Source organism: Chlamydotis macqueenii, chromosome 28 (assembly GCF_036417535.1).
Source record: "Chlamydotis macqueenii isolate bChlMac1 chromosome 28, bChlMac1.mat, whole genome shotgun sequence".
Taxonomy (NCBI): domain Eukaryota; kingdom Metazoa; phylum Chordata; class Aves; order Otidiformes; family Otididae; genus Chlamydotis; species Chlamydotis macqueenii.
The window spans coordinates 1,210,126-1,232,894 of record NC_141583.1 but is presented as its reverse complement, the minus strand read 5'-3'; the positions used below and the strand labels follow the sequence as shown (position 1 = coordinate 1,232,894).

Sequence of the window (22,769 nt, the reverse complement as noted above, 5' to 3'; positions counted from 1 at the left end):
AAATCCAGGGTTTATGGCTCTAGTCTTCCTAACAGTGATGCTTGCAGGTTCCCAAGGAAGGAAGGAATAATCTGGCAGCATTAGCTGCATATGTCTGAATCCAGAAATCATTCACAGACACAATTTTTTTCCTAGCAGACCTTTTCTCAGTCCAACAGCTGACTGCTATGTATGTTTCAAGAGCTCAGGTTGTGAATTGTCGCTCGGGAAGAAAGGATGAGTGTCCTGATCTTGTATCTCTCTTCTCTTTCTCTTTAGCTTTGCCAGCGCCTCCGAAGAATGTCTTACTACGAGCAGTGCAAGCAGCCCTGCCTGCCCCCTCCCATTTGTGTGCAGAAGTGCACCAAGTGCGTGGAGCCCTGCAAGACGGTGTGCGTGGAGCCCTGCAGCAGCGTCTGTGTGAAGCCGTGCCCCACGCAGTGCGTGGAGGTCTGCCCTACGCCGTGTGCCACCCAATGCACCACGTCCTGCACCACTCAATGCGTGGAGCCTTGTGCCACCCAATGCGTGGAGCCTTGTGTCACCCAGTGCGTGGAGCCTTGTGCCACCCAGTGCACCACGTCCTGCCCTACCCAGTGTGTGGAGCCTTGTGCCACCCAGTGTGTGGAGCCCTGCAGCACCCAGTGCGTCGAGGTCTGCCCCCCTAAGTGCGTCGACATCTGCATAAAGCCATGTGACACTCAGTGCCCAACCCAGTGCTCCGTCCCGTGTGTGGAGCCCTGCATCACCCAGTGCTCCACCAAGTGCGTGGAGCCCTGCCCACCCTCATGCGTGGAGGTATGTGCCACCAAGTGCGTTGATTCATGTGAGACGGTGCGCCTGGAGTCCTGCGGCACCGTCTGCTCTCGCCCGTGCTGATCGCCGTAACGCGTGAGCCTTGCATGCAGCCCCGGTGCGTTGCAATGGCCATAGGCTCATGAGCATCCGCGGAATGAAAAACAAGTCACAGACCCGTCTGGAACGTACCGAGACCTCTCCTCACCTGGTTACCCCATGCTCTCTTTGTCTTGGAAAACACTTCTCTGAATGTTTCCAGCCTGTATCCTTGCTTCCTATGGTACTTTTGCTACTGCTGTCTCAGCGCCTTTTCTTGGTAACTGCAGTTGGCCAGTGTTACTCTGCTGAGCATCTTGGGAAGTTATTTAGCAACGGCTGTGCTCTAAGCAGTTGATATTGGAAGATGTCTCCCCTTCTATTATTTAATTCTCATCTTATCTTTTAATGTATGTCCTCTGGTCTTTTCATGTCTATGTGCAGCAATAAAAATTGACCATCGATGGCACCATGTGTCTTCTGTCTTTCTTTTGTCTCCCTGTTTCCATGTGTTGGACCCAGGAACCTCTTCCTTTAGTTTTCATTTTAAAAAGCTGCTCTGGTTGTGGAGGATTTATGCCTGCAACGCAGTGCTGTAAACAGAGAAAGCAATGTAAGGTGGAGCAATGTCTTCTAATACTGTAAGCAAAACATCATCTGGTCAACGCTTTTCTGACAGATACAAAAGAAAAAAAAAGTTTTATCCTACTTAAAAATAATGACAGAAATTTAATTTTCACCTTTATTAATGATAGAATTTTGATCTTTATATCTCTGGATTTTGGAGGCAAATATTAGAAATTGTTGAAAGGTAAATTTAAGTGGAAGAAAGCCCCAAGGCCAAGAAAGAAGGAATTTAAACTTTCTTGCTGGGATTTTAATTATTTTTTAACAACATTCTGATGGAGAGGAAAATGGTATTTTTGAAGATTTCTTCCCATGATCCTCACTGACTAAATATAGAAAGTAGGGGATTTGGCTTCAGGAGATGAATCTTTTTGTGGTTCAGGAACAGGTCCGAGCCCTGCAAGACTGCAGTTTTGTCCCCGGGTTTGCTGCAGATACCCTGTGTGGCTTTGGGCAGGTCTCACTCTTGTTATCTGTCCATTCCTCACCGCCAACGAGGAGAAGTCACATCCCTGCCTGATAGAGTGATTGGCATTTTGGGTTAATTAACGTCTGGCAGGTACAAGAATATTTTAATTCACATATAAATGCGTCTTTTTCATTAGGAGTCATAATTTTGAAGCTGAAGGAGGCCCATTGTCTGGAGGGACGTTGTACCCATTTAAACACTGTGTTTCAGAGATAATACTCCCTTTGTCCTCCACACTGTGCATGTGACCTGCTTACCTCTGTCTCCGTGACGGCCACACCATTTCCATGTCTGGGATGTAGAGAATTGCTATCCACCTACCATATCATTATGGCAAGGGTGGAGAATATCTGATCTAGAAAAGAAAAGAGTTATATTTAGGTGTGTGTAAACACTGTTACCAAATCAGCTTTTAATGAAACATTGTGTGCAGGTGTAGAGAGCCTGACAGTAGATTCCTTTTTGTGTTATTTCTGTCAACACCAAAAGGTGACACCATCAAACAGGAATAATGATAGGCAAAACACGTCGCAGTAAGGTAATCAAAGTCTACACCTGAACACACCTTTCAGTTCAGATAGACAAAGCTGGGGTAGGTGGGCCAGACATTCCACAGCACGAAAATGGAGGAGGAGACTCGGAACGCGCACCTCCAGTTCCTACTGCTGAACGCAAATCTTTGGGGATTCAGCCATGAACTCTAAAAACTGCCTGCCGCTGCCACACGCGTGGCATCAGTGCCCTCTTCCAGGCATGGAAATACTCTTAGTCGGGAAGTCATATGCAGATACTAATGAGATCCATCCCACAGATTAGTCACCTGTGACTGACTTCCAAGCCTCTTCATCCAGCTCTATCAGCTGTGTTTGTAATTTAAAATTTTTTCTTCTCCCCATCTTTGCTGCAAGCATTGTACCAGGTGCTGTAATCACAGATGGGAGCACGCATCTCTCAAAACCCCAGAGGAAGTGGCAGAGGAGACTTGTTGGTTTGTGCTCATCACGCTTCCCGTGCCTGTAGGAAAACGTGTTGCAAAAGCCCTGACACACTGCTCTCCTATGCACCTGTGGTTAGTTCAGAGCATTGCTGAGATTCTTCTCTATATTTTACAACAAACGAGTGACATCTGGTCCCTGTCAGCCTTGGCGTCGTTAAGACCCCTGGTTAGTCAGGCGTGAGTGAGGGATGTTGAGATACAGGATGACGTTGTTTCCATTAGCGCCTTCTGCTCTCCTGCACCCAGTGGAAGCCGCGTCCACCATCTCTCCATGTGTCACACATCTGTAATGGAGACTGGGCTGTAATTCGTAGGGCTGAATATGACCCCACAGGGCATAGCACCGAGGAAAACTCAAGGGATGCTTGAATGACCTTTTCCTTTAGAGCTAAAGATGTTTCAGTTGAAACATTTTCTCTGTTCCTTCCTTGGAAAAATTTCAAAGGGTTGACATTTTTCTGAAACGTGGGTCTGTCACCAGAAAAAAGAAATTCTGCCACAACTTCAGCAAGTCAAACCCCGTGTTTGTAAAAAAGAACTTTTAGTTGCTTCAGTGAAAATCTCCGTGAAAGTGCAAGAAAAAATAAAGGGGAATCTTTCTAATTTCTTGGCAATGTAAAATGTTTCATTCCCCTTTTGGGGAAGGAAAATAGAGAAGGACAGAAGCAAAACCCCAAAACAGGGACCTGCTGCCCTTCCCAACACAGAGACATCCCCCTCAGATTTATACCAGCTGGAGATCTGTCCTGGTAATCACAGACAAAACTCTCAGGGAACACCTAAACTTTACGCAAACATGTTTTGCTCACTCCAGAGCAGATCTGAGCCATCTCTCAAATCTGAGTTCAGTTGTGGGATCTTTGCCCAGGGTCGGGACAGGATGGATTATTAATAAATTAGCCAGTTATTACCAGATTGGGTGTGCCTTGCATTAAAAACAACAAATCCCCCGCACCTGACAGAGGAGGTATCTCCCAGACCTTGACTGAAGTCCAGGTGTATGGAGGTGTCAGAGGAGCAGGTTCTGGTTGTGAAAGATTCTGGTCATCAAGTTAATCTGTTGTCATCAGCTCCCATGAAAGCGTATAAAAGCCTCCCATTCGGGAGCCACACTCACCTGAGTGACTTCTTCTTGTCCTCCAACAGCAGGAGACATCCAGGTGAGTCCCTCTGTGTGCATTTAGCTCTATGGGTGGGGGTTTCTGGTGGTCTGTTCTTGGGAGACAGGGTGATTTGGTTGTTTTTTTTTTTCTTATTTTTCTGCTAACAGTTGCAGCTCATCTCCTTGGCAATTTCACCTCCACATGGGTGAAAACCATATTATGTTATTTTGAGATTTTTTCTCAGGCTCCAGACTGTGGCTTGCTGACTCTTTGAACCAGCAAACCCTTACCAACTCTTATCATATTTTTTCCCCCAACTGATAAGAATCCTTGTGGATAACCATTGGGTACTGAGTGTCAGCTACCAAAGGATGGCATCCACCAGCAGCTTGTTTGGCATCTGCTCAGCAGTGATGAGCAGATCTCTGCAGTCTCCTGATCTCCAGGGCTCTGAGTTTCACTTCTTTGTATAGAATCACATCCTCACTGAGCAGGAGGAGAGGTCACCTGTGTTTAATGGCCAGAGACATGGCTCCTGCTCTGAGACTCTAGAAGAACTAAGCAGAGATGTGGCTGTTGACAGAAGGGATTGTTAACAAATGATTTTTCATCTTTCAAAAACATTTGCAATACTGGAACCTTACTGGCTTTCTGCTTCTCTTTAAGTAGTTTTAAATATTTCTCTGAGGGTCTCCTTGAACCAAGCATACTTTTGTTAAAACTTGTATTGCTTCTTAGCTTGTCAAAGCTGAAAAATTCAGAAAATAGGGAGCAGAGGGAAAGAAGGAAAACTCCTCTCACTCTCTTCCCTCCACTTCTGGAGCCATTTACCTATTTGGATCACAACTTTGTTAGGATGGTGTTTGCCTCTTCTGTTCCTTAATGCTCATATGGAGCTACGTGCTGGGCTCCCGGGAGAGTGGCTGATCTCTGCAGAGATCAGTGACGGGAGCCCAGAAGAGCAATGTGGGGCAGCTGCCACAAACTGGAGTCACTGACACAAGTTTGGCCTGAACAGCAGCATCCTCAGGGATTTCCAGGGTGGTTCTGTGTGTGGTTTTGCTGGTAGGATTAACTCTTCACTGTTGCTTTGATGTCAAAGCCAAAGAATTGACTGAAACTGTGATACCCAGAAAGGAGAAGCGTGTGTAGGGCTTAAAATAACTGAAATGGCACCTTGGTTTTCTTCCAGGCTTAGCAAAGATGTCTTCCCACCAGCAGAAACAGCAGCAGCAAATTCCTTCAAAATGCCAGGAAAAGTGTCCTCCAAAGTGTGTGGAGCAGTGCCAGCCCCCGAAAGGACAAGCCAAGTGTCCCGTGAAGAGCATCCCGCAGCAGCAGCAGCAATGCCCAAAGCAGAAGTAGCGCTAACAGCAATGGCCACCAAGTGCCATGGAAGATGCAAACGCTGATTGTTTGCTGGCTCTGTCAGAACAGCTAGGAATTCGCAAGCAGAAATTAGCTTACAAAGCAGTGCAATTCATTAACTTGGATTTATTCATCCTCTACTATTAAAAAAAAAAATCATGAGGCCATCTTCAGATCTTTAACTGGAGACATGCTACAATAAAATTATAAGTGATCTCATGACTTGCTTCCTGATATTTTTACTTTCCTAGTGTCATTCATTTTCTTTGGTTTTGCTTATTAGCCAAAGAATTACCTTTAAAACCCCCTTGTATGTAAAGCACATGCACATAACAACTCATGCACACTTGCCTTCCGGCTTTCCCAAGGAATTATTTGTCCTTATATTTCTTCCAAATATGTCCAGAAACCTACAGCTGTTAATAGGGTCGCCAAGTAGACAAGAAATATGAAATGCCAAGAGCAAACAGGACACAAAATGATCTTGATTTCTAGGAAGATCATTTAAATTCCAGGTCCTTTGGGGCAGAGCTGCTACCTGGGTGTCAAAACCAGCTCAGGATCAATGCGCATTCCACCTTAGGGTGATCTTGCAAGTTGTTTTCATCCTGAACTGCAGAAACTCAGTTTTATGCGAGATCTGGTATTCTGAAGTATATTCTTGTGTGTCTAACAAAACAATTAACTGTGGTTTTAGTCTCAACTATGCTATAGCTGGTGAGAGGAAAATGGTCTTTGGAAGTTTCTAACACTGAAAGGAAGGATTTGCTTGCTCGGAACGAATAGTTTCTGTTTTAAAATCATCGGAAAGAGGTTTCAGAATGTTTTGGTTTCTGGGCAGGACAAATTGGCACATCTAATTGATTTCCAGTCAGCTGTATGGCAGAGTAGAGGAGGAAAATGACTGTAAATACAGAAGCTGGTGAGTGATGTGATATTGGTGTGGGGCGGAGAGGCGTGAGCTTGCTCTGCAAACCAGCAGCTGTGTGTCTCCGCGGTTCTGAGATCTGGAGGTACGGTTGGACGTATCTAGCACCCATCTAACAGGTACGGGGCCAAACTAGTGAGATTACATCATGCCTGGCTTGTCTGGAGTGTGGGAAAATCTCGTTTGCCTGTGCTTGCACGCCGCCTCGTAGACGTGCCCATGCCTTACATCTGCTGAGGGTCATGAAGCGGCTGCGTGTTTAAAAGGGGCAGTGGGACCGCGGGGACGGCTCGGTGTGAGCCCACGCCGTGCGCTGTGTCCTGGGACGGGGTGTTGTGCCGCAAGGCGTTGCAGGGCAATGAGTGCCGCAGCACTATCAGCCAGCCCGTGGTCTGGCGCGGTGTGGGGACTCTTGCAGGGTCTCTGAGCTGGGCATCTGGGGAGGAGCAGCAAGGCCAGGGTCCCCTGCGAGCACCCAAGTTCCTAAGTCCTGATTCACCCGGCTTTAAGCCCAAAAAATGACTGCCTGTTGCAAGCTGAAGCTCTCTTTTTTTTTTTTTTTTAATCTTTATAAGCAGAAACCATTAAAAATCTCCACAACTTGGTATTCAAAGTCATTTTTATTGTTGATTTTCACAGTGAAAGAAATCCTGGATACAATACCAGCCTAAAATAATTAGAGATAAGGACCAAATACATACGCAACAGCACTGCGCGGTGAAACGTGTCCAGGGTGTAATTGAGACAGCACTGTGTAGGTTTCCTCCTTTATCCTAGCAGATGGAAGCCACGCCTGAGGTTAATCTATTTCAAAACATGTCTGGATCGGCTGGAATTATCTATATATTTTCCATAAATAATCTCAGCTTAAGCTGCTCTTTTACACATCTTGGAAAATGGAAGGTGAGCTCTCTGAGAAAAGCGCTGATTGCTACCAAATCGGCTGAGCAGATAATAAGAGGTGATGGCTCTTTTGTAAAAATATTTCTATTTCCTCTAGCTCAATGTTTTTTGGTTTTGTTTTTTTTTAATTGTATAAAATATTCAGCGCTATGGATTCATAATTTGGAAAGTCTTGTTGCCATTGACCAGAACCCCTGAGCAGCAGGTTCTGCACAAACCTCAAATCCTATTATTAATCTGCAAAAAAAACCCTACGTGCAAGGTGGGAGCTGGCATTCGCGTTCCGGGAGCTGGGGAGGAAGGCATGAAAATCGTGAGGGAGCGCACGGGTCTGGACGACGAGCTGTAGGACCCTAACTGCCTGCGGGTTAAGTTTGAATATTTAGCTTAACGAAGCCTGCCTGGTGCGTGCCGTCATGCTCTTTGGTCTCTCTCTGGGCCTTTCAAAGCCAGCGGGATGACTGGGAGAGGGCAGAAATTCAGGCTGCTGGAAAGCTGGACGCACATGCCTAGGATAGCGCTTGAAGCCTGGTTATCTATCGACAGCCCTGACGTGTCGGCGTGTGGCTGTTAGTATAGGACAAGGCTAGCATTAGTTGGGGAGGAGTTGGAAGCTGTGCTTCAGAACAGAAATTCTGCAGTGAGTAAAAGGGTGTTGGAAAATGACTTCTGGTTGTGAGAGACAGGGAGAGGAGGGCTGGGTTTGCAATCTTCTTCTCTCTCTTCGAGTCTTCCCTTGTCAGCTGTGAATTACTTCTGCACGGGTGGCCACTGGTTGGGCTGCTTCACCTGCTGCTGCTCGATGGGAGGACACTTCTCTGGATGGGAGCACTTCTCTTGCTCGGGGCAGGGAGCGGGGACCGGCACAGGGGTCTCCTGGTGCTGCTGCTCCGGAGGGCACGGGGTGGGCACGGGGATCTCCTTGCACTCCTGCTGCTCCTGGGGACACTGTGCAGGTTCAGGGCTTGGAACAGGGATGGGCACGGGGATCTCCTTGCACTCCTGCTTCTCCTGAGGACACTGTGCGGGTTCAGGGATTGGCACAGGGGTCTCTTCGCACTGCTGCTTTTCTTGGGCACATGGTGTGGGTTCAGGGCAGGGAGCAGGGATTGGCACAGGGGTCTCCTGGCACTGCTGCTGCTCTGGAGGGCACGGGGTGGGCACGGGGATCTCCTTGCACTCCTGCTTCTCCTGGGGACACACTGCAGCCTCCGAAGAGGCAACGGGAACTGGCACAGGGGTCTCCTTGCACTCCTGCTGCTCCAGCACACAAGGAGTTGGCTCAGAGGAGGAAACGGGGGCTGGCACAGGCATCTCTTTGCATGCTGATTTCTCTTCAGGGCATGATACCAGTGGGAAAGCTGGCGGTAGCTTACATTGCTGCTGCTGCTGCTGCTCCTGGGGTGGACACTGGGGTGTTACGACCACCGGTGTTTCTCCCTTGCCCGGTTCCACCACAGGCGTTGGCAACTGCGCTGTTTTTTCTGGTGCCACCACTACTGGGACCAGTTCTGGGCAAGGTGCTGGGACTTGGACTTCAGTTTGCTGCTGCGGACATGGGTCAGGCTCAGTGGTCGGCACGGGCTCTTGGCTTTCCTTTGAAACCGTTTTGCTCAGGCCAGGCGGGAGGGTGATTTCCTGCTTGATTTGCGTTTGATTCAAAGACATCTTTGCAGGAAACAAGATTGCCTGAAAGAAATGTCAGAGTTATTGTGTCTGCTAAATGAAATGCATTGAGATAAGGGTGAAATGATTATAAGAAACACGGATCAGCTGCAAGAGTAACTTTCTCTGAGTTTGCCCTTGGTTTTCCAAGGCAGGTCGACTCAGAAAAAAAATGTGATTTGCTCTTTCTTTTTCATCCTGCCTTTCAGCTGCTGCTCTGACCCTGTCTTATCTTGTTCCTCCTTTCTGTTCCGCAATGTGGGACAGCCCTTTCAGGTCTAACTGAGGTAGAGCCTCTCCTTTGAACTTGGAGCTGATTTACACTTCAGAGCTCTTCCTCCTGTTGCTTAGCTCTTCCCAACCTGTTAGCTCCCTTGCGTTTCTGTCCTGGGGAACTGATGAGAAGAGCTGGCAGATAACAGATCTGCTGGTTCGATAGCGGTTTCAGAAAATGAAAATAATAATAAAAAATAATTAAAAAACTTTTAGTGTAAGAAAAAGTAGAAAAATAGAAATCTGGCCCCAACAGGATATTTTACATTGAAAAAACTGAAATACTTCATTTGATTTTGCCCCTTTTAAAATGATTTCCAGATTTTACCTGGAATTAGAAACCTGAGGTGCTAAGACCTCAAAGTGGACCTCACCAGTAAGATGATACCTTTCTGTAGCACTAAAAGTCTCTACAGTAACCATAGGCCAACTCCTCCTCTTGCTCTGGTTTCACTCTGACTTCATTAGTGATGTAAAGGATTGAGGTTACCTGTGGCACAGTTCTTCCAACTGTCATGGAAAGAATTAGCAGCGGTAATGCGTCCCTATGTTTCTGGATTATCATGGCCACTAATAATACATGTCGCTTGCATGAATCAGAATAATCAAGAAGGATTTATTCTCCCAGGGCCAGTCATGGGTTCTCCCAGCCGGCCAAATGGGTTTTCCTAACAATTTATGAAACCGCTTCTGTTTTGTGGGCTGCTGAAGGCAGGCACCAGGCTCAGCTGGACCGGTACTGTGTCCTTGGTAAAGCCTGTGTTGCTGTTCTTCTACAGACAATCCAAGGGCACTAATAGCAGGTTAGAATCACAGAAGTGTTGGTTGGAAGGGGGGTTTTTAAGTCTCCTCAAGGCAAGACTAGCACCAACACAGATCATGTGAGAGTCTGCAAGTTCATTCTCCCTTCCCCATTCGCCTTCTCCTCTCAGCACATCTTCAAAGCAAATCCATTCCTCTCTTCTGTATCCTCCTCGATCCTCCAGATCAATATAACTTGTCTCTTGCTATTTTCTTTATAAGGACCTGATAAGATTTTAAGCCAAATTAATCTATTGCTCTTGACATGGTTAGCATGAATACAGGGCACTAGGAATACTTTCACCCTTCTGCTCTGTACAGCCCCTCGTCCTCCCAAATCTGTCTCTTGCAAAACAATTCTTCAATTAAATGGAAGTTTAAAAAATATTCTTGTCCTAAATAGCAGAATAACAGAAAATAGATTTGGAAAGAGCTGTAGAAGGCCCTTTAGACCTTCTTCTTCCCTGAAGGCAGGATCAGTCATACTGAAACCAACATAATTTTATCTAATCTCTTCTTCAGAAAGGATCTAATTCAGCACTTAACCATCCTCAGATTTAAACAAGATCTGAATTTGCCTTGCAGAGTCATTCCAATGACCACAATTTCTCTTCTTTGCAGGAATCTTTTGCATATTCAAAGGTATAAAATAAAACGCTTCTTTAAAGAGTCTGCCTACGTTAAGCTAAGCAGTAAAACCATAGATATCACAAAAAAGTATCAACATTCTCCAACTTACCCAACCTGTCAACAGGGAGAAGCTCGAAGTTGAGTGGATGGTGAGGCACGGAGATTTGAGAACTTTTATAGGGTTTCAAAGCCCTGCCTTCTGGGAATGAGTCCTCCTAGGTAATGAGCTCATTCTTTCACAACTGCATTTCCTCCACAGACTTGTTTTACACGTAGGCATTGTGAAGAGAGGCTTTTGGTACAGAATGTGTTTTAATCCCTTTCTGACTAATGGGATTTAACAAAAAACTTTCGATGTGAATAAAGGTCATCCCCTCAGGTTAAGACATTCATTGCAGACCCACCGAGATCAGGGGTCTTGGTGTGGTGTCAACCAGCGTGGTTCTACTTCAACCCATGCATCAGTCGTTGCCTGTCAGCTAACGCTTCTCAGGATGGATTTGCGGTTTTAGACAGCGGGGCTAATCCGCACTTCTCTCACCTGCTTTTCATCAATGAATTCTCTCAAGTGACTTTGTTGTGATTCTATAAGTTTGTTATGAATGGGTTTATTTTTTCCCCCATGAAGATATTCATAGATTTCATTCTTTCACCTCGGAACAGACAATTTTAAGTGCATGTTATTTTCCATAGTATAGAATAAGCAGTTCCCACCCATCCAAATGTGACAGAGGAAGGAAGGGAGTTTATCCACATGTACCATGTGAAAAGTGAAAGGATTTTTTAAAATGGTTTACCAGATTTATCACATCCAAATGGAATTGAGATGCTGATCTCATTTAGGTGTCGGAATGGCATTTGAAAAGGTGTTTCGATCTACGTGTGAAATAAAGGGAGGTTGTAGCTTACACAGTTTCATACAAGAAGATATAATGCATATAAGCATGATTCCATGTAAAAAAGTTTATTGAGTGCAAATAGCTTGCTGATTATTATCCTCAAAATCTCAGGGAGCTATCGGGGTACAAGTCAAACAGCCCTCACTTCTGACGGTAGGATTATTTTCAGCAGCGGAGAGGATGCGTCCCACACAGGTGAATTTCATCACATTTGGTTGTCTTGGGACTATCTTTGTCCCGTCCCCACCATTTTATCAGAGCACACACTACAGATGCAATCGTTGCAACAGGCTGAGCTGGTACCTGTCACTAGCTGGGATTCCTGGGCTGCAAGTGTGAGAAGCTCTTTCTAGCTGTGGTGTAACTTCCTCTGTTAATAATCATTTGGCAATGGAAGGACAGAACACCTGAATTTGAGACCACATCGTCTTCTCCTACAGCATGACTTCATCTGTGCGCCTTCCTTTCTTGCCTCATGGCAGGTGGGGCTCTGCCTGGCTAGCTCTGGATGCTGCTTGATTTTCATCACCAGCCCTTGCTAGCAAGGAGAGCATCCCAGCCCAAGACCAAACCCTGACTCAGGCCTCGCCTGCTGCTCTGCTGGTACAAATTGCAGTCGTAGCTCTGCTGAGGGCAGGAACTAGGGCACTTTCCAGCAGGGAAGAACCTGCCCGTCCGCTTTCTAGGTAGCACCATCTTTCGCGGTTATCAAAATAGCCCTTCTGCTGAGATATGCTCCTGGAATAGAGCCCTTCAAAGCAGGAAGATAGGGGGAATAAGCTCAGACTGATAAAAAAAGCGGTTTATAATCGTTGCACTTGCTGGCCTGGACAGGAGAGAGCAGCTGGGTTCGAAAGGAGACGGTGCATTTCGTCAGATCAAAGACTGCATTTGAATGTTTGTGCAATATTCACAAGTGAACACGCACCTTCAGGTCAGAGCTGCAGTAACCTTCGTTGTGTCCCTCAATTAGAGCACTCGGGAGAAGCCGGGCACGTAGCACTTGTGGAGCAGTGCTGAGGCAGCCACAGCTTTGTGTTGAGACATGGCTTTTGTTTAAGCAAGCAGTGAAGTTTCTGGAATATTTTGGTGCTAAATTTCCAGCCTCAACTTGCAACATCGAGTGATTAAAGAAAATCACTTTCCATAGCTGCAAGGGTGACGACCTGAACCCTGTCTGGAGATCAGAAGGTGGGGCCGTCCTTACCTTAAACACTGGTCTGGATCCAGGTCTGGAGAGGCTGGAGGAGGTCACTTCACCTCCATGTCAGCAACCTCAGCAGAAAAAATGATGGTAATTATTATCGAGGAGGCTCTGAATTCAGCCCGTGGAAAGGGAGTGAATGTTTCTCCCATAGTAGAGGTGTAATTGCTTTCCCTTCCATGTGAATTGCACAAAGACTATTTTTAGAGGGAAACGCTGTCTGCAGTGAAACTTGCCTTACCGAAACATTTGGGAAACTACAGGAGAAACGTGCATTAAGTAAGGTGGCTTTACAGTGACTGTGGAGCTAAGCAGCTCCTCACCTCTCACCTGATGGAGCCCGGCTCAGCTCCCAGTCCATACTGGAGTTGTACCACTGATTCCAGTGAACATAACACCACAAGTGAGAAAAATACTGGCCCAAGCCCATCCTTCTTCCTAGAGAGAAAATGCTACTCCAGCTTCCACACCTTTTGGGTAGATGCTGTGCTGTTTTCACCCCATTAGTGGCCTTGCAAATGCTGATCAGGTAATTAAGTCCCTAAAAGTCTAAGATGCCCTAGGAGCAGGCAGCAGTTGTGCTAGCAGCTCTGGAGGTCTGTAGCTGTCAACTTGATTTGATTTATCGTTGAGATGAGTGTCTCCAGATCTCTAAGGATTCTGAAGCTGTATTGCTTCGCTCTGAAAAAAGGGATCAGCTTTTTTAGAAGTGGAGACCACTGCAGAGGACCTCAGCTCAGGATGTGAAATGCTCACTGCGATCCTCACCTCACGTCTGCACCCTTTGGTTTTCCTCCGTCCAGTATTTTGAACCTTTGTGCACAGAGCCAATGGTCTGAGGAAACTGTTGCACTCCTGGATTTCATGTCTTGGTGTGATTCAGAAGTTGCTGAACTGGATCTCCCAAGACATGGCTCGCCCTGATGGCTTAATTAGACACTATTTCGTTAACACCCCATCTTGTTCTTTATTATTGCTCCTGTCATCATTTTAGGGTGGATATCTTGATTAACTCCTCTCACGAGACAAAAGATGTAATGACCTGTTAGTGAATTTCCTGGTATCGGTCTGTCTGCCTGTGAGTCCGGTCACCAGAGCACCTACAGGCTCTGTCTTCTCTCCTAGCGCTGGAGACTGAGTGTCAGGTTGTGTTACAGAAAACAAGAGACTGGTCACCCACAGGGATGGCCAAATGCTGTCATAGCCAAGTACTGGATGTGAAGTATCCATGCTTCAATATATTTTTTTTCCCTACCTGTTATTCCACAAGTGATTGCTCTTCATTCTTGCCACAATACAGCACCTGAGCTTCCCAGGAACAAAAAGGTTTCTTATTAGACCTGTATCAATGATCACTTTAACAATTCTCCAGAGACACTCATGGCTGAATCACTGAGTTAAGCCTGTGACTTCACATTCATAGCTGTAAAACCTCTTCCATAAATTCACCGACCTCCATCTTAAAGCTTACTACATATTTTGATTCCAGTTTTCTGATTTGTCACCCTATTCCAGAGTCTCCCTGCGCTGCTTCTTGAAAATCTTCTAATTCTCTGTCTGAATGAGTTCCTAGCTGCTTCTGCAGAATTACTGTGCTTCTGGAGCATAGCAGAGTGCCTCATTCAAAATCCATTGGGCACAACAGGAACACTCCTCAGTCAGCCATGACATCAAAGAGCCTGATTCTCAGTTGCTTCATCCATGCACTCTCGCTCCGGAATGAACTTGTTGGAGGTCAGCCTACCACCAGCCTTTTCTGGCCCGTGTACCGGGACGCTCAGTGGTGAAGTAGAGCAGCCTGGGGGTCACCCTGGCTTCGTGCTCAGCTTTGCAACGCTGCTGCACCTGGAGAGCCTTGAGCTGGGGTACAGTGCCACGTCTCAGGCTTTCTCGCGCTCTCGGAAGGGGACGAAATGTCATCTTGCTGGAGTGTCAGCTGCACGGCTGGTGCCCGGTGCAATTGGGAGGTTCTTGCATTGGGATCAAGGTTGCTTTATGCTTCTAAAGAAGTTGGAAAAGACCTTGAATGTTCCTGAGGTTCAGGCCCCACATTTTGAGTTTCTGTGTGAATTTGCTGCCTGCGTTATTCTTGTTGTTTCTGGCAAGACCGAAGCCATGGGGCTTTAGAGCAAAGCAGTTGGAAAATATCAAATAAGATCAAGCTTTCATGCTCTAGGTGTGGCCAACAGAGTGGCCTTCTGCTGCTAAAATAGAAAATGGCTAGGAATGGGGAGTTTTCTCTCCTAAAGGTCAGGAAAAAAAAAAATCTCTTTCAGCAAATTTGGCAGTTCTGGAGCTGTGAAAAAATGTACCCCACATGCAGCACAGGCCCTCCTCTCTGGGACGTGGGGCTCCTGGGGTGTACAAGGACATTGCTGACCCCCAACTCTGTTGCACTCTTTGCATCGATTCACTGGTGGGTTGAGTCAGTTGGATTCTCATGAATCTATTAAATACTCTTCATGAGACTTGCCATAATATAGCTAGTAAGTAGGACTCTGTAGGACTAGAGTTTGGTGGTGGCGATTTCAGACTCTTCCATTTGCAAATGGAATTAACAGACTAAATTTCAGGAACTGCAGACTCTAGGAATCAAACTGTTTCTTCCCCAACAGTTTCTGCATCTGTGCGCCGACACAGATGAATGGAGATCATCTTGGTTACACCCATGCCATTCTCGAGACTTTGATGGCAGCACACCGTTGCACAAGGTGATTGTAGGAAGAGAACCAGGCTCAGAGGACTTGGAGATTATATCAACATGCCTCGCATTGTAATCCTAAAACTGCTCTATTAGCTGAATCGCTACAGAGAGAGGAAATTTTAAAAGCTTAGCATGTCCTGACTATCTGATTTAACAACATGATCTGGCTGATAGAACCAAATTCCCGGGGAGGAAAAGGAAGGGATGAATCCCAGAGCAGCAGGGAAGATTTTGAAGAGCCTCACAGCCTTGCACAAATGCGGTGTCTGACAAAGCAGGCTCTGACCCAACCTTGGTGTCCTCAGAGGTGTGTGGACTGCAAACCAGCACTAACACGGTTGAGTGCTGGAAGAGGGATCATCTGACAAGGTCTGAGTAATGAGAGGGATGTTGAGCGGATGGATACACAGCAAGAAGATAGCTTGGGAGGGGCAATTATTGGTCTCCATGCTCAAGAGAGAGTGACTTATCTTGAATCTTCTCCTTTCCTTTGCTCTGGGTTCGTCATTAAAATCATAACAATCCTGAGCTGTCAGTTTTCTTCATTCCAACACCTGTACATGGATGAAGGTGAAGCTACCAGTGTTTCTAACAGAAAAGTGCTGTTTCTGCTGCTGCTTTTTGGTCCTCTCTTGGTTTGTTGTTTTACAAAAAAGAAAAAAAAAGTGTAATTTTTTTAATATATCCTCAAAAACATTGCGTTTTCTTGTTTCCTATAATGTTTTTCTCAGTCCCTGGCTTGCAAGAAGGATGTCCTCCCAGCTAAACCAGCAGCAGTGAAAGTCAACAGCCCCTCTGTCGCCTGCAGTAAGCAAAGCTGTGCTGGAGCCAGAGTCGGACACAGCAACAGCTAAAAAGAAAGGAAACCTGAGGAGGAGCCTTAGATGGAGCTTTTTACATCAAAATCAGAAGCCGAGAAATGCCCACCGCCAGCCGGGGCACCGCAAGGTCCCTTTTCTCTGCCGCACCTGGAACAACAGCCGAACCAGGAGTCGAGTCAACGGCCTCCCAGTACGGACAGAGCTGATGGGTATGGGTGCTGGGGAGAGGGAAAGTTGTGTTGAAACTCCACAGCTCGGCTTAGGTATTTTAAAAGTCACCACGGCTATTACGTAGTCAGATTTTCTACAGAGACTGACCTCCATCGAGCCTGGCAGCAACCAGAACAAAGAGGTGTGTGGGGCTACTAATTGCAATAACAGCAAGAGTTCATTAAGTAATAAAACACTTTTAAAGTGAAGCAAGGAGTCCGAGTGAGGAGCGTTTCATTCCAATGCATGATGAGGTTAGTATTTTGCCTTCAGTGCTATTAAACCATCAAAACAATGAGACTGCAAATTTACTGCTTGCTGGGTAATAATATGTTAGATTTTATTATCTACAGCCTGTACGCTGCCTTCTAATTACCAGTCTCATACAACAAAAGTGCAATCTCTGCTCATTCTCTCCTGTTTCCTTTATTCTCCGCCCTCCCCTCCCTGCAAGCACCTACTGCCCTGCAGCCGTCCACCGAACAGACCCACTCTCCTGTGAAGAACATGACCTGCTGCCCAGCTACCCTACCAGTGGGTGTTTTTAATGGAAAAGCTGGAATAACGCACTCTCACTTTTATGGTGTTGGGAACAGGAGGCTGTGATTGGGCTGCAGGGAGCATCGGTGACTCAGACTTAAATTCATGCCAGTGTCTTGGTACAATAATGGGCACACGGACATTAGGGTCCTACGACACAAAGGCGTTGGGCTGGGTCTAGTTCACAGGCTGACAGTTTAAACTGTTTTCCTGGAGAGAGAGAGCATCTGAAGGCAGTTTCCCAGCTGCCAGGATCTGGTTCTGCCAGGCAGTTGCAGGAGGTGGTTGCGTGTGCGAATGCTGCGCTCTAGTGGTTCGTACAGCTTGGAGGAAATGGCCATGCCTTGGTGAGGCTGGAGGACATGGCCATGCCTTGGTGAGGCTGGAGGAAACGTTCATGCCTTGGTGAGGCTGGAGGACATGGCCATGCCTTGGTGAGGCTGGAGGAAACGTTCATGCCTTGGTGAGGCTGGAGGACATGGCCATGCCTTGGTGAGGCTGGAGGAAACGTTCATGCCTTGGTGAGGCTGGAGGACATGGCCATGCCTTGGTGAGGCTGGAGGAAATGTTCATGCCTTCACGAGGCTGGAGGACACGGCCATGCCTTGGTGAGGCTGGAGGACATGGCCATGCCTTGGTGAGGCTGGAGGATGTGGCCATGCCTTGGTGAGGCTAGAGGACATGGCCGTGCCTTGGTGAGGCTGGAGGACATGGCCGTGCCTTGGTGAGTCTAGAGGACATGGCCATGCCTTCACGAGGCTGGAGGAAATGTCAATGTCTTGGTAAGGCTGGAGGAAATGTCCATGCCTTGTGAGTTTGGAGGACACTGCCATGCTTTGGTGAGGCTGGAAGCCTCATCCATGCCTTTGTGCGGCTTCAGGAAATGCCCATACCTTGGCGAGGCTGGAGGAAACATCCATGCCTTGGTGAGGCTGGAGGAAACGGCTGTGTCTTGGAGAGACTGGAGGAAATGGCCATCCCAGCCCCATGCAGGTACAGCTCCAGGGCAGATCCATTTATTCAAGGGAAGAGTCTCTTCCTTGGCTTTGCTGTTATAACCTAACCCATGTAGTGTCCCTCGATATGCGCTGATTTTAGTGTGTAACCACTCCTCGCTGTCCCTGTCCTGCTTTTCAGCTCTTTGCCTAGTGGACTGGCATTTTTTTTTGTTACAGTTAATGGAGCAAGGCTAATTTCACATCACTTGATGTTTCAACCCAATATCCCAAATCACACCTAGCCAATTTACCTTGTTTCTGCTATCTTCTTTTTTTTTTGACTGGCTTGTTCTTCTACCTGATTTCTATATTCGGAGCCTGCAGGGAGCTTTGCATTCCTGGTACATTGGCTCATGCTCCAAAATTGCTGCACTGTGACGGTGGCTCCTTTGCGTTCCTGACTTATTAAAGGGAAGGTGGTGGATTCCCTAATGTCTCACCTGGCATCTCCTCCAGGATGTTTTTCAGCTTCCCTCGTTGCATCTCTCAGGGCCGTAGCCCTGTTTTAACTTCTTTTCCCGCCTTCATCTCGTGCTGTTTTCCAGCTTGAGTCAGGCGTATTAAAAAAGCCCAGGAGATTTTCTTAGCTGACAGCCAACGCAGGGCAGGGCTGGCTTGTGGGGAGAAGGTGGATACTCCCAGGACATGCATGGATGATGACAACAGAAGCACACATTTTTGACAGGCATTGTCATGTGAAAGTGAAACACTCAATTAGATTTTTACATAGTGAAAGTCTCCAAAGTTAAAATGGAGCCTAACGGGGTTTCAGGGGATTTTCTTTCTTTCTTTCTTTGATTCTGTAGTTTTGCAGTGTGCTGAGAGTTTAGATACATAGGCTGACAGACATTTCTGGGTATTAACATGATGACAAGTTATTGTTGTGATGAAATAATTAAAGTTCACCTGGGCTTTCAATAAGTTAGGCTGGGCTATCAGTCAAATGCAGAACGAAATCAGGGTTTGTTTGAAGGTTGAGGCAGTGCCTGCATCCAAACTAGAGTGAAAACAGTATAAATCTGAACTGCTCGCTTTGGTTAACAGGGAGGATCACACCCACAACCTTCGGAGCCAAAAACAATGATGAGTTATGGTTTTGCATCAAAGAACCCAGTTCTGCAGGAGAGATGCCACAACAAAGCCACGTTTCTTGTGGTTCAGACAAGGATGAACACACTCAGTGCTGACCAGCAAGGGTCAGGGTTCGTTCTTGCTGGAGAAGCCTATGGGAAAGGGAACGTTTCACTCTCTGTGTTTCTTGCCTGGTGCAGGGCATAGTTGTCCAAGAGTTCCTAAATTTTATTCAGTTTCATTACAAAATTATTTATGGACCTTCTTCTTCACCTCAAAAATCACCTGGGGAAAGACATTTCTCCCAGTCACAAGAAACCACGTTTTTAAATAAACCTACTCGGGAATCCATCCCCTTGGGGTGGTTTTAATCTCAGCCAGTGCTAGATGTCAGTGGGGCCGAGCGCTCCTCCGCACCCGTCCCCCTCAGGTCTCCTTGCAGTCAACAGGAGGAAATTGTCCCTTTTGGGGGATATTTCATGTGACAACATAGACAGGAAAGCATTGATTTGCTCTTTAATGGCTTCAAAAAAAATTAATCTCCCGGTTTTCTAACGAGCTGCTTTAATCTGGGAGCAGTGTGCGATAAGGAGTTGACTCACTGAGAAAGTCACCCACAGAACCGGAGGAAGTTTATCTGCTCCCGGTGCTTTTTGTGACCTGTCATACTGCTGGTCACCGCTTTGACATCTGAGCTTGTTGTGCAAGGGCTGCAATCAAAGGTGACTGTAGCTCATCTTTTCCGCTCATCTGAGAGTCACTGGACGCTGTATTCCCATTGCTCTGATAACAGGTGACTGTGTGGGGATCACGGGAGCATCAGGCCACCAACAGCCAGGTGCTTGCCAGAGCTAGGTGAGCAAAAAATGAAGTTCTCGATGGATGATGAACTACACCCACCCGAGGGGGTGATTTGAGCTTTACTAGGAGCTCCTATTTTTCCTTGGAGAACTCGGTGCCCTCCAGCTTACAGACACAACCCACCCCGGCCGCTGGGCGCCACAGGGCAGATGAGAAGTGCTACCAGCTCTAACCAGGGATCAAAGGTGGAGAAGGACGTGGAGCAGCCAGTGCAGCTCTCACGACGTGAAGCCAATGCCACCTGTGGAAAGAGGCCAAGTGATGGGATGGCCCCACTTCTGGGGACCACCAAGATATTTCTGGGGACCACCAGGACATTCCCAGGGACTGTGAGACCCCAGTACGTTATGGGGTGCACTTCTGCCTTGCCAAAACCCTGAGGCAGGGGATGCCACTGCTGTTGCCTCTCCAAATACCATTCAGTCTTACCATGCCAGGGAGGATTACACGAAAGGTAATTAATCTTACTACGGGGAGCTGACATCCAACCACTCATCCTCAGGGATGAGTACACCGGCGCTCGTCACTGCGAGGGTTGCGCGCAGGACAGCTTTTGCACAGGCGCTAATAGGATATGTCGTGGGTACCTCACACCTTCCAGGCACGTTTAGTAGCTATATAAAAGCCTTCCTCCTGTTCTGGCTCACTGGTCACATCACGAAGCTGTTTGCACCGGGGAGCTGGGTGAGTCTGGTTGATGCTGAGCCTCTGCAGCTGCTGAAATGCAGATTCGTTTCTGTTTTTTTTTTTTCCCCCCACATTTTAAAAATGCCCTGTGGGAAAAGTTTTTAAAACTGGTCAGTTTGAATTGCTGGGTGGGAGTGGGAGCACACGCTCTTGCAGTGTCCAAGAGACACTCCTGAAACCGTGAGGAGGGGTTGTTAGGAGTAATTGGGGTGCTGCCATTGTTGTTTGCTTCTGGGGGTGCCTGGCAGCAGCCAGAGCAGCTTTGGTGGATCTGGGAACGTAATGCTGGAAGAGCTGTAAGCAGGTTTGTCTTCAGTTGTGGTATGGCTACCCTTTAATTGGCTTTGGTTTCCTAATGAGGATGAACTTTGTGGTGCTGGGACCGAGCTGTGAGCCTCTACCTGCCTGTGGTGTGGTGGGATCACTGAGCAGCGGTGCCTCAGCTGCGCTTTGCCTCTCCTGCTCTGGCAGATGTGGCCAGAGCTTCAGAGATTGTCTCAGGGCTGGGCTTTTTTCTTGATGCATCAGCAAGAGGTCAGAGGCAGATGCCAACCAAAATCAGGAGGGGAAAACCGGACTTAATGGTTGAAAGGCAGCTCTGAGATCAGCCATTCCTCTGCTGACCTCCAGGATCAGTTCTCCCCTCTGGAGGTCCAGGGGATGGGAAGGGAGTTGGGGTCTGGGGAGATACCCAGTGCCATGTGTGTCCTCATTTCTCCACTGTTTGACTTAGCGCTGTGGTTCAGAGTTAAAAATGATGGGCCGGGTCCTTGGCTGCTGTTGGCGTGGTTTTGAGACCATAGCGTAGGTGGGACATGTCTCTGGCACCCTGTGACATGAGCCGGTCCCGTGGCAAGGGCAGCGAGAACCTCGGCCGGGTGCCCGTCCGAAGGCTTTGCTTTCTCACGTGTCATTCCAGTCCTGCCGAAGCCTCACCGAGATGTCATGCTACATACAGCAGTGCCTCCCTCCAGTCTACCAGCACCGCGTCCCCATGAAGTGCCCGCCGCTGTACGCTGCCAGACACGTGCCAGTGCCTACCTGGCACTCAACACTCTGCACCCCGCAGTATGTGACCCCCGGCGTCCCCCAGCAGCGGATCATGTCCTCCAGCTTCTCCCAGCAGCAGTATGTGACCCAGTGCGTGCCGCAGCAACAGTATGCAACCAAGCGTGTGCCGCAGCAGCAGTGTGTGACCCAGCACATCCAACAGCAGCCGTGTGTAGCGCAGTGTGTGACTACCTGCGTGCCACAGCAGCAGTGTGCCACCAAGGGCGTGCCGCAGCCTTGCGTGACCAAGTGTGTGCCGCAGCAGTGCGTGACCAAACACGTGACCACCTATGCCCCCCAGCAGCAGTGTGCCACCAAGGGCATCCCGCAGCAGCAGTGTGCGCCCAGATGTGTGACCACGTGCGTGCCGCAGCCGCCGTACCTGACCAAGGGCATCCCGCAGCAGCAGTGCGCGACCAAGTGCGTCCCGCAGCGGTGTGTGACCACCTACGCTCCGCAGCAACAGTGTGCGCCCAGGTGTGTGACCACGTGTGTCCCGCAGCAGCGTGCGAGCCAGTGTGTCTCGCATCAGTTTGTGACCTCTTGTGCCCCACGGCAGTGTGCCACCGCGTACGTCCCGCAGCAGTGTGCGACCAGGTGTGTGACCAAGTGTGTCCCGCAGCAGTGTGCCACCAAGGGTGCTACCATTTGTGTCCCACAGCCGTGTAAGACAACTTGTGCCCCACAGCAGCAGTGTGTGACCAAGGGTGTCCCACAGCAGTGTGTGAGCAAGGGTGTCCCACAGCAGCAGGGTGTCCCACAGCAGTGCATGACCAAGGGTGTCCCACAGCAGCAGTGCGTGACCAAGGGTGTCCCACAGCAGTGTGCCACCAAGGGTGCTACCATTTGTGTCCCACAGCCGTGCAAGACAACTTGTGCCCCACAGCAGCAGTGTGTGACCAAGGGTGTCCCACAGCAGCAGTGCGTGACCAAGGGTGTCCCACAGCAGTGTGTGACCAAGGGTGTCCCACAGCAGTGTGCCACCAAGTGTGTCTCACAGCAGTGTGTGACCAAGGGTGTCCCACAGCAGCAGTGTGTCCCACAGCAGTGTGCCACCATGTGTGTCCCACAGCAATTTCAGTCGGGTGGAGTAAAAATTTCAAGTCACGCTAAAAAGTACTGCTCTGCACCCAAGTGGCCCTGGTAA

The 22,769-nt window shown here is 48.0% G+C and overlaps 3 protein-coding genes across 3 annotated transcripts; 2 read left to right on the top strand and 1 right to left on the bottom strand.

The window, feature by feature from the left end:
- Window positions 1-279: 279 nt before the first annotated feature.
- On the top strand, window positions 280-858 carry LOC104476479 (uncharacterized). Its single transcript, XM_010116289.2, has one exon. The coding sequence runs from the start codon at window positions 280-282 to the stop codon at window positions 856-858; it is 579 nt and encodes a 192-aa protein (XP_010114591.2).
- A 6,181-nt stretch (window positions 859-7,039) lies between these two features.
- LOC104476484 (uncharacterized) lies at window positions 7,040-10,740 on the bottom strand. The gene is made up of 2 exons (XM_010116293.2): window positions 10,687-10,740; window positions 7,040-8,897 (listed from the first exon to the last, which is right to left on the bottom strand). Exon 2 carries the CDS (start codon window positions 8,874-8,876, stop codon window positions 7,959-7,961), a length of 918 nt encoding a protein of 305 aa, XP_010114595.2. The 5' UTR covers window positions 8,877-8,897; window positions 10,687-10,740; the 3' UTR covers window positions 7,040-7,958.
- Window positions 10,741-21,512: 10,772 nt separating this feature from the next.
- On the top strand, window positions 21,513-22,769 carry LOC104476485 (uncharacterized). Its single transcript, XM_010116294.2, has one exon. The coding sequence runs from the start codon at window positions 21,513-21,515 to the stop codon at window positions 22,767-22,769; it is 1,257 nt and encodes a 418-aa protein (XP_010114596.2).

What these genes read in the sequence shown, in the direction of transcription:
- LOC104476485 (XM_010116294.2), top strand. Translation starts at nt 21,513, where the DNA reads ATGTCATGCTACATACAGCAGTGCCTCCCTCCAGTCTACCAGCACCGC.
- LOC104476479 (XM_010116289.2), top strand. Translation starts at nt 280, where the DNA reads ATGTCTTACTACGAGCAGTGCAAGCAGCCCTGCCTGCCCCCTCCCATT.
- LOC104476484 (XM_010116293.2), bottom strand. Translation starts at nt 8,876, where the DNA reads ATGTCTTTGAATCAAACGCAAATCAAGCAGGAAATCACCCTCCCGCCT.